Source organism: Emydura macquarii, unplaced genomic scaffold, assembly GCF_026122565.2.
Source record: "Emydura macquarii macquarii isolate MOO-44397 ecotype Brisbane River unplaced genomic scaffold, CSIRO-AGI_Emac_v2 contig_2924, whole genome shotgun sequence".
Lineage (NCBI taxonomy): Eukaryota > Metazoa > Chordata > Testudines > Chelidae > Emydura > Emydura macquarii.
Genome location: NW_027133061.1, coordinates 2,009,386 through 2,031,700, shown reverse-complemented (window position 1 = coordinate 2,031,700; position 22,315 = coordinate 2,009,386). Strand labels below are relative to the sequence as shown.

Below are 22,315 nucleotides of genomic sequence, written 5' to 3'. Positions count from 1 at the left end.
AGTACCATGGGATCTTCAACTACCATGCTGCTGGTTTCAAGTTTGATTTAGTCAGTCGGTATGCTAAAGGAGAGACCTATGAAAATGAAGGGGGGAAAAGATCTATAAAGCAGGAACAAGGCACCTTTTCTGCTGCAGTGTGTCACAAAACATCACCACAACATTTTTTAACTCCAGAAGCTCCCCTGCTGCCGCCTCTCTCCCAGATCCAAACCTTGCTTTATGTAGCATCACAGTAACTGACTGCTTTTGAAGACCTATTTGCTTGTCATAGAGGGTGCCCATAACATTTCATTCTCTGTTGTTTAAAATGCAATAGGAAAAAAAAAGTCGAAGGAAATTAAACAGGACTCAGCTGAAAAATGAAGGTCTTAAGCCCACTCAGAGATGGTCATGTGCTGCACATGTACGCACAAGACAACTGATGTTGCAAGACATGCACCTGCTTCTCACTGCCCCTTGCTGTCCAAATCTCCTCTCCTGGATTTTGCTACAAACAAGATCCCATTTCTGTTCCCCCTGTGCAGCCAACAGTTTTGGCAGAATGAGTTGCCATAGAAGTTCCAGTTGCAGGATCTTTATTACTAAGGATGATGTCAGATACAGAAAGAACACAGCTGGAAAGGGAACTCTGAGATGCTGCTGGTTGGCAAATTCATCTTTTGATGAATAAGCTTATTACAACTCGAATCAGAGGGAAAACAGGGAGCCCTCAGTGACTGCAATAGCACTTTAAAACAATGAAGTTCAAAGATAACGCCTTAACTCAACTTGTTATTGCCTGGGTCTACTTAGGGTGATTTGACATTCTATGCACAGGCACACGTGCACAGAGGCAACTCAAGAATGGATTTGCAGACTTAGCTAGGCTTCCATGTATTCGCAAGGCTTGAATCAGGCTCTCAGCTGCTAACTCTTTGGGGCTTTATTTATCAGCATGGCAACACAGGACTCTGCTAAAGCAAACGTTCTATCGGCCATCATACTGAGTGCCATCCAAAGAATAAAGCTTTTTTTTTTTTAAATCTGTAAATAATCTGTTACAAGTTGCGATTATTTTAGCCAGAGTTCACTTTGGTAACAAACCTCTTGCATTTAGGTTGTGTCTACACTGCAAAAAACAAACACGCACAAAAAAAACCCTGGCACCCAGTCTCAGGACTTGGATCAACTGGCTCAGGCTAAAAATAGCAGTGTAGACACTGGAGTTCCAGCCTCTCCCATTGCCAGGTTTTGGAGCCGGGGCTTCAGCCTGAGCCTAAATGTCTACACTGCTATTTTTAGTCCACAGCCTGAGCCCCACGATCTTGAGTTGACTGACCTGGGCTCTGAGACTCTCTACTGCAGATCTTTTATTGCAGCATAGATGTACCTTTAAAGTAATGAGTATCAGCATCAATGGAGAGTGTCAAGTCACCATCTAGTCAAATGCTGTTAAGTTTCATTTACCCCACTTCCCAGGAGTCTTCCAACACTAAGGGGTCAGTTTGCCACTATAACGCCATTATATAAATCCATGATACGCCCACACTTTGAATACTGCGTGTAGTTCTGGTTGTCCCATCTCAAAAAAGGATACGTTAGAAATGGAAAAGGTATACAGAAGGGCAATGAAAATTCTTAGGGGTATGGAACACAGCTTTAATATGAGGAAAAATTAAAAAGCCTAGGACTGTTCATTTTGGAAAAGAGAAGACTAATGGGGGATAGGATAGAGGTCTATAAAATCATCAATGATGTGGAGAAAGTGAATAAGGAAAAGTTATTTGTCTCTTCACATAACACAAGAACCTGAGGCTGCCCAGTATATTAATAGGCAGCAGGTTTAACCACAAACAAAATGAAGCACTTCTTCGCACAACGCAGAATCAACCTGTGGAACTCACTGCCAGGGGAAGTTGTGAAGCACAAAATGATAACTGGATTAAAAAAAGAATTGGTCCGATCCTGCATGAACGTATACTGCCAAGATGGTCAGGGAATGCAACTCCATGATTTGGGTGTCCCTAAAACTGACTGCCAGATGCTGGGACTGGACGACAGGGGTGGATCTCTTGCTAATTACCCTGTTCTGTTCATTCCCTCTGATGCAGCTGGCATCAGCCACTGTCGGAAGACAGGATACTGGGCTAGATGGACCACTGCTCTGAGCCAGTATGGCCGTTCTTATGTTTTTATCTTCTTGCGCTACACAATATTCCCTCCAGCTAGAGACGAATGGACAAGCCCATCAACGCGGTTCTTTAATACGTGTGGGGAAAAGGAGGGAATGGTTGTAGACGCACACTAGGTCATGCCTCCTTCACTCCCTCTCCATCTGCTGCTTGTCTGTCTCCTTGCACCGTTATTTACTTTGAGCTTTTGTCCTGCCATGCTCTGTGCTTGCAACTGTTCTGTTTGCATATGCCAAGCCATCAACTTCAAAACCTGCCTCAAAATCCGCCGTGTTCATGAAATATCCTATACATACCTCCTCAAAGATTATGGGTGAAATCCTGGCCCCGTTGTAATCAATGGCAAAACTCCCGCTGACTGTAATAGGACCAAGATTTCACCCAAGGTCACGCTGTTCCTTCTTCCTGTATGTATCTGAGATGAGAGCCTCTTTGGGCATGGATTCCATCTGTTCTGTAAAGGACTAAGCCTCTACCAAATGGAAAGAAAAAAAACCAAAAGCTTTCATCCAGCACAGCTTACAACACCACGTTCAGGGTTTGATTCACTTTCCAACAGACAGCATTCTAAGTCAGTCACACCTCAATCTCCTTCTTCTCAGCGTGTTCCTGGCTTAGACAGTCTTTCAAGAGCACCATTCCCTGAATGTAATTTTCAATAAAAAAAATTGCTAAAATCCAAAACAGATTTTCTTCTCAGCTAAGGATTTAAAAAACCTTAAAAAAAAAAAAAATCAGTATTAAAAGCAAACTCACCTCTGCAAACTGTGTGGATGGACTGTCCTCTATTCCACTGCCACTACTATCTAGAAAACTGAGGAGAAAACAGACTAGTCAGAACAGGTTGTTGCTTCCAAAATAAGCTCCCCCTTCTGGGGATTAAATATAGATGGAAGCCAGCATGAGCCAGACTCTCAATAAGGAATAAGACAAGGCTCCCATGTGGGATGAGCAAAAAAGCATGATCAAACGTGGTGCCTGAGTTACTCTGTGGAAGGAATTAATCTATATATAAAACACAGTGTCAGCCCAACAGGGAAATGCAGGTAAAGCTGATGAGCCTACTGAAAGAATCAAGTACTACACATCGGACTGATTTAGATTTCCCTTGTATGGAAAATATACGCAAGATGTTTTAGAGAGGCTCCAATCTGGAGGAAATGTAGCAGCAGCCAGTTCACAAGAAAGTCACTTAGCAGCAGTGTAAATACATTTCCCTGCGGCTGCTATCTTAACATTTGTGCCTTGCTGTAACTGTTTATTTCCTTCATGCAGTTGAGAGCAGCTCACCAGTTTTTCTCCCTTCCCATAAATCTCCCCCACCCTGCCAACTAAACTGAAACTGAAAGCTTTCCATGCTTAGATCTGCAACACACCAAACCAGGTCATTTTGCTGAGTTTGTTCAGGAAGGGTGCTAACAACAGCTGTTCCAAGGCAAACTTTCCTAATCACAGAGCCAAGCAAAAACACTGGGCTGCTTGTAGTTACATTTTCATGTTCATTTGTTAACTGCTGGGAATATCTGTGTTTATAAGGGACAGTGACTCACGTCTTTCCAGTGACATGTTGCACACCTTTCCTGCTTTGGCAGCTCAGAGATATCAGCCTTTAACATTGTTACCACTCCCATTCCAAATAGCACAACTTTCTCAGCAGTGGCTCAGGACCGAATATAGTAAGTGCCACACTAGCATATTTTTCAGTCCCTAGTTGTTTGTAAGCAATGTGTTCTACTGGATAAAGAACTGGACTGCGAGTCAAGAGAGCTGGGGTATATTTCTGGATTTGCTACCAGTTCACTGTGACAACTCAGGCACAGTCACTACTGTTTTTTTGTCCCTCAATTTCCTCTTCTGTAAGACACTGAGATCAATGGATCAAAATGGCTAATTGTCATTTAAATCCTCACAACTAGCACATTAGAAAGAGCAGAGTATCAGGATACATAGTCTGCTTTTTACAATCAGAGGAAAGGCAGAGAATTGTTCAAATACGATTGATCGGCTGTGTTTAATTGACTAACACACATCATAAAGTTCTATGTCTTCAAAGATCTCACCAATACAAAACATCTTTGAAATAGGCACCATATAATGAATTAAGCCGTCCTCCTTACTATCAGGTGAAGTATTAAATCAAGCTGAATTATACGGCACTAAATCAAGATTTTGCTCTACCTAAAACTTGGTCAGGATTTGTATTTCAAATCAACATCTCATCTCACATACATTTTTGCCACAAGAGTGCTAAATTAGTACCTACCCCCCTCCACACACAAAAATTAGTTTCATTTAATAAAATAGCAGCAGCTATATAGTGCTCTGTATGTTCAAATATTAATCAGTCCCAACAATCCAATGAAATGTTATCCCTATTTGAAAGAGAAATTAAAGCGGAGGCACGAGGATGAGGTGACTTTCTTGAGGCCACAAAGGAAGTCAGCGCCAGAGCAAGACAGAGTTCTAATCCTGATCTCCAGTTCCATACTTAGACAGTTTACAAGTCTGTCATTTTCCTATTAATTACAGCAGCCCATAAGAAATAAGCAGTAGTGCAAGAAAAGTTATAACATCAATATAGCTTCTGCTGAGCTTTGCTAGTAGAGAGGAGGGATGGTCTAGTGGTTAGGGAGCTAGCTAGGAGACCTGAGTTCAATCCTCCATTCTGACAAAGACACTCTATTTGTGGCCTTGGGCAAGTCATTTAGGCCTGGTCTACACTTAATTAGGTCAACCTAGCTACATCACTCAGAGCTGTGAAAAATGTTATGACCTAACCCCCAGCATAGACACCGCTAGGTAGATGGAAACATTTTTCCATTGACCTAGATACTGCCTCTCAGAGAGATGGATTAACTATAGGAACGGAAAAACCCCTTTCATCGACGTAGGAAGAATCTACACAACAGTGATACAGGAGCACAGCTGCAGCACTGTAGCTGTGACGCTGTGGTGCAGACACACCCTTAGTATGTCTCAGTTCCCTGTCTGTAATATGGGAACAACAGCACTGCCCTACCTCACGGGGGTTGGGAGGATAAATATCTTTCAAGAGTATTAGGGGCACAGACACTATAGTAATGGGGGGGCATTAAAGTACCTTAGATGGAGAGAAAAGGTACTTTTAACCTTGATACCTGCACCCACAAAGGTTTAAATCTCCTCTCGGTGAACCTGCCTAATTAGCATTAGCAATTATATCCCAAAATCTCCATAAGAACATTGATCTACCACAGTGGTTCTCAACCGGGGGTCTGCACACTATGTCTAAGATTTCCAAAGGGTTCTGGCACCTCCATTTGAAATTTGTTTTAGGGCTCAGCAAATGTAAAAAGGTTGAGAACCACTGATCTACCAGACAAGCACAGATTGACCTCACAACATCCACTATTTTATTAAGGGGCTTCCATGAAGCTCTCCTTGCCATATCACTCTGGTGTCACAATAACAGTCTTCTTTTTAATCCTGGGGAGAGGAGCATGTTAAGAAGTGTCCTATAATTGTCATTGTTATCAGTTTAGATAAATAGGTACTGTGTTAATTTTGCATCCATTTTCCCTTGTGTTATGTACAGCATTTAAATTACTTGCAATACACAATTTATAAAGTGATTACAAATAGATAAGCATTTGACCTGACACATTCGTGAGTATGTACAATACCTGGAATCATCTGTCACTTCTTCAATAAAGCCAGATTCACATCGGGGGCAAATGTACTCCTGCAAAGAGAGAAAAGGGAAGTCTTCAGCCACATTATGCTCAGTTTGCAGGTTCAGGCAGGAAATACGGTGCTCAAGGTGAAGCTCTCAAAAATGTTGAGCGTGAGATTCTGAGTTTTTGTTTCCCCTGCAATAAAAATATAGACTTTGCACTTCCATAACGTCTTGTACCAAAAGATCTCAAAGCACGTTAAAAAGGGAGGGTATTATTCCCATTTTACAACTCAAGGTCCAAGAGGTGCCTTTCCTAAGGTCACCCAAAGTCAGTGGCAAATTGGAAAAAAAAATTAAACCCTCTATCTCCTGACTTGCAGCCTCTTACTCTAATCAGTATATCATGCTGCCTCCTTTCAGTTTAGGCTTGATGTTCTTGAAGTCCTTTACAAACTGTGCTCTGTATTTGTAAAAGCAGCTCCCAACTGAGGTCAAGGGGGAAAAAAAACAGTTAAAGAGATTCTACACTCATATCACTTTACACGCTATGTTATTAGAGCAGGAAGAATTGGGAGGAGCTAGACTGATTGTCCCTATCTGTGTAGAACCTTTGGTCATGTAACTCATGCGGATCCATTTTATTCATCCATAAAGTGACTATAATATTTAAGTCACAGAGGCGCTATGATTGTGTGTAAAATACTCAGATAGTCTCAGATTAATTGACGTTAGGGACGGGCCAAGTAAATTATAATAAACTATCAATTAGAGAGGTACAAGGAGGTAGTTGAACTGAAAAGCAGATTTTCTGCTTTTTGCAGAGCAATTCCACAGCTCAGCATTGGTATCTCAGCGGTGTGTCTGGTGCACTGCCATAGCCTGCCTGAACACGGTCTTTATCTATTGGCAGCAAACCAGTCTGGATAACTCCATTTAAGAAGAGTGCCATTTACAAGCCTACCAAGAAGCGCTGAGAACGTCGATAACAGGCCTCAGATGAGGACTGGTTCAATTGCCAATTGACAGCTATAGTGACAGAAAGCAAACCACTTCAATGAAAGAGGTGTCAGAAAGCAGCTATTTCAAACACAGCAGCTCTGACGCTGCTCTTGTCCTCCTGTAGTGAGCACCGCAGGAAAGACGGCCCTCGCTGGGAATTTACAGGCCAGTCACTGTAATTATCAAAGTCAGGGCATAAACAGCTTTGTCATCTCTTTTTAAAGCCACTTTCATAGAAGGAGATAAGAGAAATGAGCTGGATTCACTCAGTCTGCCAACCAGATATCAGCTCGGCCTGGTATTCTGTTTTCTCATTTGCTATGCTGTCCCTTTGCAAGCCTGAATTATTCAGGCTGGACATTTTTAATGCACGGCCTCATCTCTGTCACCTGCTGCATGTTGCCCTTCCCCCCTTACCTGAATAGCCCCAAAGAGATATACCCATTTTTAACCCCCAGAATCTGAACCATGGGGCTCAGGCATCCACCTTTCCTACTACAAGCTCAACCATGACATCATCCTACTCCATGCTTTGCACGCAAGGCAGGAAGCTGCAAGACCAGACGCACATAGCTGCTGGGTGGTCACTATCAATACAAGAGGGGGGTGGGTGTGCCAGCAGCGCAGCTGCAAAACTTTCAAGAATTTGGGAATCCAGAGGTTTCCCAGTCCTATGAATTTAAGCAAACACACTGCTAAGGATAACAATGTAAAGTTAATGGATGTATCTGTTATAGGAAAGATTTTAAAAAGCAGAGTCTATGTGCTGGAAGAAATAGGAGCAGGACCGGATTCATTTATAAAGGTAGCAGGAGTTTCTTGAATGACTGGGCATGTGTGCTTCCCATTTTGTGGTTCCCAGGGAGAGTACATCATCTAAAGGGAAGGACGCTCTTACGTTTAACACATGGAAATGAGAGGCAATTCTAGGTTCCCAGCTGAGAGACTTTAGGAAAACATTTCTATTCCCTGGGCATCAGTTTCTACATCTGTAAAATGGAGATAATATTGCCCACTATTTCACTGGCATAGGGAGATTATGAGTTTAATTCATTAATGTTTGTAAAGCTCTTGGAGATCCTGGCATGGAAGGTGCTTCAGAAAGATAAGGCTGGCCCAAAATATTAAAGGGGCAAAAGGAGTCAAGGCCTACCTACCACTGACTTTCAACCGTAGGCCCCTCTGAAAACACTCAACCTAACTGATTTAAAAAAAACCCAGCCCCCATGATTTTCCATTACTTACTGCTTCAAGTTATGCTTGATCATGGACCCAACCCTGCAAACCTTCCCTTCGCTTGACGCATGAGATCTCACAAAGCACTGCCCAACCTCCATTTCCTGAGCGAGAGACCAGCCAAAACAACAAACATGCTCCAATGCCAGCTGTCAGTATCTGGACCCCTCATCGTCAGGCTTCAGGCAAGGGCATGGCAGTGACACAGCACACGTTGCCCTGGTGGATCCCCTCCCGCTGTCTATAGACCCACGCTCACCCTGCTGGCCTTCCCTGAAGCATCTGACACTGCTGATCACATCCTGCCTGCAGGAGTGAATGGCGATAACCCCAAACGGTTCTCAGACTGAAGCCACCAGCACATTATGGGTAACTTTCTCCACTTCCACAGTCCTGATTTGTGGAGCTCTGTACTTTCCCAAGTTATCCAGCATCCATGCAAAGCTGTTGGGAGACAGACTGCAGTAATACATAGACACCCAGCTGTGCATCCCCTTTATGTCAAGCATAAAGAGCATTTTCCTTGCTTTCTTGTTCTCCGGCTGAGATCAGCAATGAGGTACTTTCCGGGAGGGAACCTGGGCAAAATTCTGGTGATGCCAGCATGGAGAAAGAAGTGATTCGAAGAACCTGCCTCCTCTATAAACAACCCCTCTTCCATTGATGGCATCTGCCCTGAGAATATGAAGACACCTGCTACCATCTGACTGGCCAGAAGATCATGCTCTATACCAACAGACACAGAGGTGGGCACAGCGATCCATGCATTTATGCATAGAAAGTAAACAAAACGGTATCTTCTAGGCCAAATCCTCAGCTGGTGTAAATCAACCATTCTATGGAGCTATGCTGATTTACACCAGCTGAGGAACTGGCCCCTTAAGCCTAACACTTTAAAAAACAAAACAGAAGTGGGCAGAGGTGGGCAAATAAGAACAATCTGTCAATCCTAACACTGTGTAATCAGCCAGGTGTTTCAGTGACACTAAATACAGCAATGGTCTCTCACACACAGCCTCCGCCAAATACTGACTTCCTCAAATATCAAGACACATTAAGGCCTGCTGTATGCATGGTCTGAAAACCTTGTGCAAGCGAGTTGTGCTTGGGTATTCATCTCCTGTCTGAAACCCCTTTGGAAAGGTTCTCCTATCTCTGTTTGTGATGTCAGACACTGAGGGCGGGGAAAACATGTTGGGTCAGGACAAGGGACAGGGAGTTCTGTAAAAGTTTAATCTGGTAAATTATACTCCAAGAAAGCTCTCAGCCAGTCTAAATGCAGATCACTCTGCAATTTGCTACGCTACAAAATCAGTCAGATTTGATAGATGAAGGCTTGCCATATCATCACAATCTAGCCATGTGACTGTGGCATGCCAATGTACATGAACCAGGACTGAAATTTTGGCCCTGATCCTGAAAGCTGTCCCATGCAGGTATATCCCCTCACCCTTATGGAAGGCCATTGGCTTTACTCTCTCACAGGGAGAGAACTCAACTCCACAAAGAACAGCTAGCTCCATAGATGTCGCTTTACAAATCAATCCAGTCTATTTCAAAGATATTAGAACAGACTTTTTTTTACCATGTATTTAAATACTGTTCAGTAAAGTGAATGCAGCACTTGTGAAGTGTGCTGGACTGACAGGTCCAGAAACAGACAGGAAGATTCCAGCACAGACAGCAGCTTCCCCCTCCCACCCCAGCTGACCCAAGTGTCACATTTGACATGGTAGGAGCCTCTTCCAGAAACAAGATTAGGTTTCCAGTTCTCAGCCTCTCCGCAGAGACTGCCAATTAGGGGTGGGATTTTCAAGGCTTAAGGGAGTCAGACACTCAGCTTCTGTTGATGGTCAATGAAAGCTGAGCATCTAAAATCATTAGACCCCTTTAAATGTCCACGCCTTGGGTGCCAGTTTGTGCCAGAGTTTTTTGTCCTTTAGACATTTGGTGGTCATAGTCCAGGATTCTAATTTCCAAATTTACCCCATATGGGCAAAGAACATCCTGTGAATGTTTTCTAAGTCTTAAAACTCACTTTAAATAACAGGGAGCATTTCAACTTTGTGGCAACACCTGGCTCCAATGAGGGCAAGTTAATCAACTGTTTACCCTCAGGAAAAAAACAGGCAAAGACCTCATAAAACAGCCTAAGCTACTGTTTACCCCTTAAGTGACGGGGTAAAAATTTAGCTGCAAGCTGAAACATTCTGGGATCTGCTCTTACAATAGAGTTGTGGGGAATTCCTTTCTCTCATCCCTATCAGAATACTGATGAGAGAACGGAAAGCCGCTAAGAGATTCCTCTTACCAATTCCTTTTCTTAAAACGGTTATTTAGAAAGTGTCCTAGTTTTGCTCCAGCATCATAAATCTGCTTCGATTTATGGCAGACATCACCAAAAAAAACACACAGTTACTGGAGATTCTCCTGCCCCCGCCACCCTGAAGAATGATTTAATAAATAACATTCCTAGGACTCAGGAATACAGTCTCGAGCTTTAATTTGGCAGCACATAATCATCCACATTCTTGAGCATCATGTGTATCCAGGTAGATACGAAACAGGTCACCGGGGGATGGGGTGTGAGATGATGATCAAGTTACTTTACATCTCACTAGTGGCTTTGTGGAGCTAGTTTAGCCAAAGCAAGAGCTGTAACCTAGTCCAAAAATCGCTAATAATTTCCCCCTTGTTTCAGATGCTTCTAAAAAAAAAATGGAAGACTGTTTATCAGTGGAGTGCGTACTGGAGAAAATTAAATGTTTAGGACATTTTTGCACATTCAGGCTTCAGGCCAGAACACTGCTTGGTAGGTCTGCAGTGATTAGAGAAGTATGAGCACACATGCTATAGGTTATATCCACCTCCCAGGAAGACCTTCAACAAACCAACAGGAATCTTTACAAAACACAAACCAAGAGAGAATGTTAGGTATCAAGAGCTCTGCTAACCAGACAGAGGCATTAGAGCGAGGACAAATGAAAGACAAAATACATAAGCGTCAGAGACCTCTTACTTTGCCTAGACTCTGTCCTTCTAATCAAGGATTGTTCCCTACAATGCATCACCCAGCTCTCCTCTGAATTCCTAATACCTTTTGGTGTCCAATACCTGATCAAATTCCAGGAGTTGTGTTATCAGAGCTATAGAGCAGATGACAAATAGCTCCCTGCCCTGTCATGTGATGCCTTCAGGGTGCAGCCATAAATTTGCACTGGTCTTTTTGCTGTCATATTGCAAACTTCAGTTTACAGTCCTGTGTGTCTGATTCAGCATAATTGTTTTCCACATTTTTCCTCTAATTGAATCTTTCTAATTTCCCAAAGATTTTATTTATAATTTGTATTACCACAGCACCTAGAAGCCCTAATTAAGGACCATGAGCCCTTCTACCCTCCACAAATTAATTTTGTTTTGTTATTTTCTACATTCATGGATCAGTTATGAACATCTACAACTTGTCCTTCCTGCTTGGACATAAAGGGAAAAGCTTTTATGGAGAGCTCAGATCTCTGTTAGGTAGCTAATTAAGTGGCAGGATTTTCAAAGGAGCCCAGCATTGAGAATTATTGGAGCTCAGCACCTGTGAAAGTCTGGCATCAGATTACAAAATAAAATAAAATAAAATGGGGAAGCTAAAGAGAACTGATGCATACATTTGAAAGAGGAATTGCATTGCTCAATTCTGTGTAGAACCAGCTATTTGAGTTAAATACCAATCTATACAGCTGGATTAAGCAACCGCTAAGGGTGGAAGCAAGTAAGACCATGTTACCATCTATAAGTATTTGAAGGCATCAACAACTACTAGGGAGATAATTATTTAGGGTGATATGTGGGGCATTGTAGCGGGACAGTAGCAATACTATAGTTAAGGTTGGGACTAGCTTACTGTTTATCAATTTTTATAAGTGCTCTAAAATGCACATGCTTACTTAGATTACCTTGAAAAATTGCTGTGCCTCCTGGGGCCCTGCTGTAGGGTTATTATGGTCCACATTTGAAGTCATTTGAGCAAGGGGCTCCTAAGATACAGCCCCCCCCAATCAATGTATCGACATTTTATGGTTCTTATAACTTTTCTTGCACATACCCCGAGTTCAAACTATGGCTCTGATCCTCCCCAAACTGCCATCACCTGCTCAGGATTGACCTCAGCTAATGTCTGCCACCCACTGCCCCTTGGCAGAAGCAACATTTTAAAAGTTATTCAGGGTAGAAAACGGATCTACAAAGGGCTTCAGCCAAATACTACAAAGTTCATCGGTGTGGGCTGAGGCATCACTCAAAGAGGGCAGAGTCAAGGTTGTGGGGCAAGCATTTTAACTCATTTAAATTTCCTGGTATTTAGAACCAGTTGGGTTGACTCAGTAGTGTTACGACAATGCTCTGAAAAATATGAAGTTGTGTGTGTGTATATACGGAGTATTATTTGATTGGACTAAGCAATCGAACAACTGACATAGGGAACAGACAAGGGGACTAGAAGATCTAATAGGAAGAGATTCAAGACCTAGGATTCCATGATATCCCCTTTTAAGTTACATGAAGCCCCTATGTAGCAAAGTACTTAAACATGTGCCTAACTTTAAGCATTCAAGTGATCCCACTGACTTTAATGATCTACTCCGGCCCCTGAAGTTGGACATACGCTTAAATACCTAGCTGAACTGAGTCTGAAGAGACACCCTTCCTCCCTTTGACCTGGTGCATCTGAGACACAAGCCCTAATTTTAAGCACAAAGTTGGCTGCTCGCAGGATGTTCTCGGTGAGGGGCTCTTTAACTCAGCCCTTCTCTTGGTCTGCCAGAGCCCACAGCTCTGTTACCCTTCAGGGAAGAGCCAACTTTAAGCTGGCACTGAGATCAGAGGGGTGGGCTTTGTATTGTTGAATGGATGAGTTCACAGTAACGATGTTACTAAAAATGTGTCTAGAATGAAGGACACATTTATAAACAAAATCAAAAGAGACTAAGGGCGTTTTCTAAGAACACCCAGATTTCAGGCATCCAACTTGAGATGCGTTGGGTCTGGTTTTCAAAAGGTGCTGGGCTGCAACTTAAGTCACTGGGAGCTGTGGGTGCTGAGCAACTCTCAAAAACCAGGCCCACTGTGTCTATGCTGGGCACCCAACCATTGAGGGACCAAACAAGAGCCATTGTGGAAATCTGGCTACATGTTAAACGAATGCAAAATTCCAGATCAACACAAACAGCATGGCATTCAGCTTTGCTTTAAATCCTTTGCTTGATTTTCTCAGTTAAAACCATCACGTTACAAAGATTTTTCTAAACTTAGCAACATTCCGTGTCATCACCGACGCTGGCATTTCCCAAGGCCAGCAATTCTGATGTGTTTTACTGGGCTGTGCAGTTCCTTGCAGTCCAAGTGAAGGACGTGCACACAAAGAGATTCTTCTCCAGAGGACAGACCTCAAGATAAAGTTCTGCTTAGGACTCTGATGCTGACATGAGTTCTGTTCAGAGAAGATGCTAGGAAGAGCCTGAATGAACATCTTTAAATATTAGGTTGATTATTTCTTCCTGTAGTAAAACCAGAATCCATTATTCAGAGATTCAGAGCACATCATAATCATGCAGAAAGACTAGGATTTACAGATTTAAGGCCTGTGGCCCTATTCATTTTTGGAAGCCTTTCCTAGATCCAGTCAACTGGATACAGCCATTTTGCCCAAAAGCTAATAAACTGTTTACATGCAGGGTACACACAGAGATAAATACAACATTTGGGTTAAATAGCTAAGATAGGGGGGAAATCAGCAATGGGAACAAAACAGATGAGTGGAGCAGTGTATGGTATTTCAGAATTATTTCTGGCACTAAACAAATGGTTTTGTTTTCATACTGTTCATTGTTTGAAAAGCTGGAAGAATAACGAGGCGCTGGATGGCTCAGGGTATTGGCCATGGGATACAAAGCATTTCATCATTAAGTTTCTGCTCTAAGTCTAGCTCAAGAGTGACTGAAGGTCTGCCAGCTGATAACTGCTCAACAGCCCATCTGGAACGAAGATGGTGGGTCTCAGTTCCAGCCCTGCACCATAAGAACTGTGATCACAATGGGCCCCTTTCCTGGTAGTGTTGGCTGAAAAGCCAAGGAAAACTGAACCCCTTTGCTCTCACCTCTGACAGTGGTTGAGGAGATCATCTTCAAGGCAGAACTGAGCCACAATGGGGAAGGGATAGGGGTAGGGAGTCTAGAGGTTTCAAACACACTGCTCAGAGCACTGAGCCATCCTGCTGTTACACACCAATCACCTTGGATTCATGCATTTCCTGGGGTTACCAGCTGTGCTAAGAAGAGCCTTCTGTACCTCCAGCTTGTCATTAACTGTGCAGAAGTGTCCAACTCCAATTATTTTTAAGCAATTGGAACTGGACAGCAAATACGTGTTTCATCTGGAGCCTTCACTTTGCCTTGATTTTCAATCTGAAGTAAGCAAATCAAGAAAGAGACAGGCTTGGAATGACACATGCAGGCTTCTTAGCCATGTTATCACTATCCAGAAGGGTAAGACACTCAGATACACAACCTTCATACTTCTCCACTGAGGTCACTGACAGTCTATTTTCCGTTCCTCTCCTTATCGTCCAAGGCAAGCAGCAAGCTACAGTCCTATGTGGGAATCTCAAGCAACGTTTTCCTTTAGCATATGCTAGATGAATATCTACACTCTATCCGCACACAAAAGGATCCAGGCAGCCAAATTTCTTTCACCCCATCAATGTGTCTCAATCCTGACATGCAGCAAGGTCCCCTACATGGTAACCAAGTCTCTGTGCGCTATTCAGTCTTTGGCCAGTCTGTTGGTACTGTCCTCAGTTGCAATAGTTCTAATGATGTAGGCACCTTTCCACCAAAACCATTTGTTGTGGGCCACTAAATAGCCAGTACAGAGCTAAACACATGCACTTCAGTGGTAACATGGCACCCACATACCAGAGTAACAGGCGTGGTATAAGAACCTGGTTAGCCAGCAGCTAAGGAAGACATACCAGCTATTCACAGTCTGAGTGTTTGCTCACACTACGCCAAGAATTTATCAGGCAACTTAGAATGGAATGAGTTTAAGAGATTTCTTTAATCTATTATGTACACAATATTATATAATTTCTGCGATATATAGGAGGTCAGACTAGATGATGATAATGTTCCCTTCTGGCCTTTAAAAAAAACAAAGTCCCCATCTTGGGGAGAAAAAAAACAAAACCAAAAAATTCAGTATCTTTCCCTTATGTAGCACCCACTATCTGAACCATGCTCCCTGCATGTATCCTGAACACAGTTCTTTTGTGCCGTTCCTATCTATACCTCTTTCTTTCTCTGTTATTATTTAGCTCGCTAACTGCATTTAACTTTGCAGAGGATTTTGGGATAGCTTTACTGACAATATAAAATTGTATGGCCTCTTCAGCTACACCGCAAGGAAGGAGCAATTGCATTTATCTGAACTTTGTAACAATGGTTATTTGATACCTCAGTATTTTTCTCTTCCTCATACAGTACCAAGTGCTTTGCAGATTTGTACTAATATGCAAACGTATGCAATTCACATGCAGGAATGTGGGATCCTGGCCTGCTGGGTCCTACCACCTTTCCCTAGGGCCACCATATTGGCTAACTGCTATTACGTTTCACTCTAGCTTATTTATAATCCTATGTATTTCATGTTTCACGTGTATTTTCAGTGCTGTAATTGTTTTCCTCCCCGATTTTCTTTAGTGTATTCTGTACGTCAAAATTCATTCATATGGAGAAAGACCCCACAGAAATAGATTTTGCCCTTTAACTGAAAGCCAATTATCTTAAGGGTAGAAGAGCAGTGGGTGTTAAGCAAGCATCCTAGTCAAACAAACACAGGTGAGTATTTTTTGCCTACTTAAAATTCTCCTCTAGTTTCAGTTGATTATGGGTATTATTCACTTCCTGTTTTAAACTGCTATGCAGCGTCACTTTATGCTGCTAAAACTGAGGCCATGTTCACCCAAGAAGAGGCTGCATTTCAGTAGGGGGATTAAATAAGCTCCATATATAACTTGCATCTTATATAGCTTGGTTAAGAGGACTGATCCTGTGGGAACTTTGTATGCATAAGGGCAACCGGACGCCGCCCCAAGGCCCCAGGCCTGCAAACACAAACACACATAATTAACTTTAAGCACAAGCACTATTCAGATGCTCACTTCAAGGGACTTTGCTTTAAGTCTGTGCAGGATAAGGGCCTACATTCATAGAGGGCTCTGGGATGATTGCTATTAAAAGGGGACCCTGATCCCCTTTCAGAGCCGTACAATTTTGCAGAAATTTTAGCCTGCAATTTACTGTCAGGAAGGATGAGCCTCAATGTTCTGAGATGAAGTCAACCTTCTAAATTAATATTGCAAGGATTGCTTTTTCAAACCTGTACTGCTATATGGATTGAACACAGCAGAAATGGCAAAGGTGGCTCCCATTCAAGGTAGCCTTTACTACGGGCATTCTTCTGGAGGAAAAAAAAGAATAGAACCAGAAAGAAAAATCTGCAAAGAGTCCAACTCGAAAGGAAGATGCCAGTTCATGATGGACTAAGCTGTGCAGCTTGCAAGTCCTTTTCGTCTAATAAGTTCACTACTTTCAGGTATCCATTAGAAAAGGTTTCATTACACAAAGCTGTCACCAGCCAATGTAGGACAGACTGTATTCATTTAAGGCACGAGTCAAAGGGTTTTTAAAGAGAATCAACCAGTTTGTTCCTATATCCGATATGGAAGAGATTAGCTAGGACTATCTCCTCTCTTGCTTTACCATAGAACTTTGATGTACTGCATATAATAAAAAAGTTTCATTCTCTCATATAAGAAGAAGCCAGGTTTAATATTAACATGGAAAGCATTTCAAAAGTTTCTTTTAATTGTAAACAGATTCCAGCTGCAGGATCAAAATCTCTACTTTGATGATGCCTTTGGAAAACCAGTTTTAGGGAAGTCTGTTAAATAAGTACATTTTCCTACTTTACAATTCTGATGTGAAGAGGGGTAATGATCTCATGTTCCTTCAGCACCTTTCATCCCAAAGGACCCCAAAAGAGTACTGCCTCACAACCATAGCTGAATCAGGGGACACAAGATCTGACTTTATCCCTGTAACAAGGCTAAACCCCTAGACACTCCAGTGTTTTAGCCCAGCTGAGGTAAGTCTTCGCTAGCAAAAAGGGTATGATTGTAACTCAAGTTAGCTAACACGAGGTAAAATCCTAGTGAAGACAAGACAGTTTGTAGTTTTCACATGAGTTAGCAAGTCAGCGTAAATCTTCAGCTCCCCCGTAAGTCTTTAACTCAACTTGCTAACTTGTGTGAAAACTACAGAATGCCTTGTCTTCACAAGGATTTTACCTCGTGTTAGTTAAGAACATGCCTTTTTTCTTCACAAATACAAGAACCTAGAGGGATGCAGATTCTCTCATTACACATTTTAACTCTGTTGTCAGCAATGTAAGAGAGTCATATTATACCCGTAACTTGACGATAGATGTAGTATTGATGTGGCCAACATTTTTATACCGACTGATCTGTGTATTTGAATTGCACAGTGCTGATCACAGTCTGAGCACTAAAAAAACTAATACACCAGGATCATTTAATCCATCCCTAAAATGCAGTCAACCTTGTGGCAACAGTTTAACCGTGCACAGCAATCCTAAACAACAGTTCAGGATGGGACGTTAGCAATTATACTTAGTGAATGTTGGATGAGTTCAAAGTGCTTTACAAAAGTGGAGAAATATTAAGTGAAGGAAAATTTTCCCCCTCACTCACATAAATGAAACTGCAGGGACTTAATATCTTCAGACTATAACTGGGGGATGATCATGATGCCAGGGTCAGACACCTATCCCTGACAAAAAGGACCATGAGATTTGTGACAGCAGTAACTAATCAGGATCACAGAAAACCTGAAAAAGGGGCAAGTTGCAGATTCATTGTAACATGGTTCATTGGGGGAAGAATGTTTTTTTAAAAAGCATATGGCAGCAGTTTCGCATCGCTGCAGATATTTAATTTGGAATTCTGAAAAGCCTTCCTGATTTTTCTCTTGTGCAGTGTTTAATCAAGACGAGTTATCCCTTTATTTTAAAATAAAAACCTATCTACTGGGCTGCAGCTGCAACATGACTTGCACCTGCAGCATACAGCAGAGAGTGTGATTTGAAATGGCAGTCTAGGAACATGGTTTATTTCCCCCGCTCTGCCGCCCTCCAAACGAAACCAGGCCACATTCAGCCAAGGATGGCTTTCACAGCAGTTATGCTACAGAAGCTATGGAAACATCACTATTGAGATCCAACACCCGTTAACTCTTTCTGTGCCTGTCGGTGAACAGCCAGCCTTCACTTTATACCGTAGGAAGAGCACGGACAGCTCTTGCTCCAGCTATGAGTAAATGTGGTTTGTTTCAGAGATTACTTGCCTTCCTGCCTCCTTCCCAAAAAAGAAAGAGAGAGAGAGAGGAAAACAGTGCACTCTAAATATTTTTATATATAGTCACCATCAATCACAACATTGCTGTTGACTACAGGACAATTGACAGCTACATTGAAGATCAGCACAGCATCTAGATTTGTCCCACTGACTCCAGAAGATTTACCCAGAGACCATCAATGGCTAAGCATCAATGGAAGTTGTACGCTTGCTTCAAAAGGAGGAGATGGCATCACACTTTTCAATCATGTCTGATGAGCAGCGTGTTACTCCTGGTATAAAGAATTACCTCGCCACTCACGTAAGCAATCTCAGAATCTCTCGCAAAAGATATCATTTTTATTTTAGGTTGATGTTATCCTAATCCAAGAACCACCACCAAAGCAGTCCAAAAAAACCCCCCAAAACCCTTCCCATTTTACTGAAGGGAAGCTGGCAGAGAGAGAGAGGAACTTACTTGTCTGAGACCTCTCAGAGAAAGTTACTGGCAGAGCTGTAAAGAAGTCTTGACTCTCAGTCTTTAGCTCTCAGCCTTAGACCATTTGTACACTACAACAGCACACCTAGGGTGTTGCAGCTGTGTCACTGTAGCACAGACTACAGCTATGGAAGGGGGTTTTCCATCCAAGCTACTACCTCTTAGAGGTAGATTACCTGCTATGTTGATAGGAGAATCCGTTCATCAACCCAGCCGCATCTACATCAGGGCTTAGGTCAACCTAACCATGGTGCTCAGAGCACAAAACTTTTAACAGCTCTGAGCAAAGCAGCTAGGAGGACCTAAGTTATGGATGTAGACCAGGCCCAAGTCACCAGTTTGAGTTACCTCACCCTATCTAGAAATAAACAGGTCCATGGACTTCTATTCAGAGATCTGAAAGCAAGTCCTAATGTAACCCTTTACAAACATTAACCCATCACCCCGTGAAACCAATGTTTGCTGTATTTTATAGATGGGGAAACTGAGGCACCAAAAAAGGAAGCGACTTGCCCAAGGCTACAAAGGGGGTCAGCATCAGAGCCATCATTAGAACTAAGGAGTTATCCTCCGAGTGTCATTCTCCTTAAAGAAAGTTCGCCACAACCAGAGATTGTGAAACACAGACTGATTCATGACGACAGGCCTTCAGAAGAGTAAGAGTCTTACTTCGGAAATCTGACATGACAAGACAGGTCAGGGCCTTAGTGGCTTCCTGGGAGTCTGACAGGAGATCCCGTGCTCCCCCAGAACTTGAGTTAGGGGCCAACCTCTATTTCAGTCAGCTCCTCAAGCAGGTTTCCATCAGGTTTTATGTGAGAGGAACAGGGGGAGATAAAGCGGTTGTCATCCCTATATTGGAGATTCACTGGTTTGGCAGGTACAAGTCCTGAACATATTTATAAAATCTGGAAAATAGTATCTCACATTTCTATAATCTGTATCATTCTCAAGGATACCTGAATGCTGTGAAATGCAGCTACTTGAGGGCTAGAAGACAGCAGGTGTTCAAGAGCACAACAGAGCTCCCAACAACAGAGGGGGAGACGACAGGTTCCCAGCACAATATGAGCCTAATCCCAGTTAGGATTCTGAGTGCTATTAATTATAATAATAAAGGCCAGGATAGCTGGGCAAACTATTAACCTTAAAAAGAGTCCAAGGGCTCCAATGCCCATGCAGAGCAAAACTGAACACTCGGACTCAGAAATAAAGAAGCCCGAGTAGGAATGCTTATATAGAGACATATACAAGATCAGAGCAAAAGCAAAAAGGGAGCCAGTGAACAGTCGAACAACACCACGTCACATAATGCATGGACATACTGGGCCTGGAGTTTTAGTTCCAATACCAAAAAATGCACTAACGGCTTCAGGAAATCCTGAATCCCGGTTACAGAAGAAAACTGGTCATGAGCAATTTAGGGCAGTGTTTCTTTACAAAAAAGGAGAGTTGAAACATGGGAGGGAAAACTGCATAAGTCAGCAACAGAGGTAAGAAGTATAAAGAGGGAGCTAACAATTTGGGGGAGGGGAAGAAGAGAAAATACCAGAAGGCAGAGCTACTAGCTACACTTGAGAGGACGTAGGGTGGGTTTGGAAGCAGAGAGATATAGGATCGATTTGGATTTCTGATGGACGGTCTCAGCAGGGCCATATGTAGCTGAGAGGTGAAATGCCTGTGACGTAAGCTAGAGAAATCTTTGGGAGCATCATTCACGTCACATAGGAATGATTTTTAAAGTGGAAAAAACCTTGAGGGACCCTCTTGCTTTCCTCCATGGTGCAGAGGGGAAGAGCAATAGTGCAGCACCACCTCATTTACCTACGTGTAAGAGGGACACCGAATCAGTCTAGGTCACTGAAAGATACCATCCCATCCTCTAGGAAATGCCTAGGAATCGGGAGGACATCACCCTGTTTCAAGGTCCAGTTGATTGAGATTTTGCTGCAGCACCCTGCTCCTCGTTAGCTTCTTTCTTCTGAGAATCTTAAAAGCGCTTCACAAACATTAAGTAGCCTCGCAATCTTCCTACACCTACTCTCTCAGGAGATAGGCAAGTATTATCCTCATTTTACAGGTAGGGAAACTGAGGCACAGAGAAGGCAGAGAACCTAGGGTGACCAGATGTCCTGATTTTATAGGGACGGTCCCTATATTTGGGGCTTTGTCTTGTATAGGCACCTATTACCTCCTAATCCCTGTCCTGATTTTTCACACTTGCTACCTAGTCTCCTTAAGGGGACCACCCTTTTTGCAGAGGCTCTAACCATTTTGGATCTAAGTGGAGACAACAGACTGGACTGGTCCAGACCCCTCCACCCCATTGAAGGACTGCTGGGGTTAGTAGTGATACAACCCCCCTACTTCACCACATACAACTTCAACTCCAAAGAAATACGGGACTATTTTACTGGGATGCGCACGGCCAGAGAGGATGCTCAAAAGGAGAACCATTTTCCTAGGGCGTGAGGGAGGAGCTTCCTTGCTTAGGGAGCCCTTGACCCCTGCAGTGATCCTCTGTTTGGGGAACTGAAATTCGCCCTTCTCACTGTCAGAATTGGGAGTCCTCTTCCCATGCCACTAAGTACCTGCCCCTCTGCCCCCAGGGTCTCTCTCAAGGGCAGGGAGAAGGGGTGCCCTTGCTTTCTAGAAGGCCTGAGGCCACTGTGAAGGGTGAACTGGGGTTTACCTCCATTGTCAGGGAGGTTTAACCTTCCCTGCGTTCCCAAAGAGACCCTTGGAGGGCAGGGGAGAGGGGCCTTCAGCTTTCTGGGAGTAAGTGGGGATTACATGATTTGCCCATTAGTGTCTCTGCCCACTCTCTCCGGGGGGATGGTTAGGATTAACACCCCCCCCTACACACACACACACTCATGCCCTACACCTCACTGGCCCTCCCATTCAGGGAATCTTGAGGTTTAACCTCTCAGCCTCTCCAAGACTATGGGGGGGGGGGGGGCAAATGTGGGAAGGGGGCGTTACTCCGTTGGGCCTTCATCTCTTTGAAGGACAACTGGGAGCTGAACACCGGCCCTTCCAGTTCTGTGCTGTGGAGATTAGAGGGCTGAACTGGAGGGGGGCACCCTCGACACCCCCCTCATGCCCTCCCCATTTTTGGGGGGGGCGGGAGAGAATATTGGGTTTAAGCCTATCCTTCAAGACAAGTTGGGTTTAATGCTTCGGCCTGCCCCCCCCTTTCAGGGAATATGTTGGGGTTTCACCCCCCCCCCATGTGTGGTGCTGGGGTTCAAACCCCTCCCGCCTGGGCCCCCACTCTCGCTGAGGATGGG

The 22,315-nt window shown here is 43.3% G+C and overlaps 1 protein-coding gene across 1 annotated transcript in view; it reads right to left on the bottom strand.

Moving 5' to 3' along the window:
* RNF115 (ring finger protein 115) overlaps nucleotides 1–22,315 on the bottom strand; it is a 42,294-nt gene that overhangs the window by 19,249 nt on the left and 730 nt on the right. Inside the window, exons 2-3 of the mRNA XM_067569409.1 lie at nucleotides 5,837–5,895; nucleotides 2,931–2,988 (exon numbers count right to left, since the gene is read on the bottom strand). Coding sequence (XP_067425510.1) covers nucleotides 2,931–2,988; nucleotides 5,837–5,895 — 117 coding nt within the window. The remainder of the gene's footprint in view (nucleotides 1–2,930; nucleotides 2,989–5,836; nucleotides 5,896–22,315) is intronic.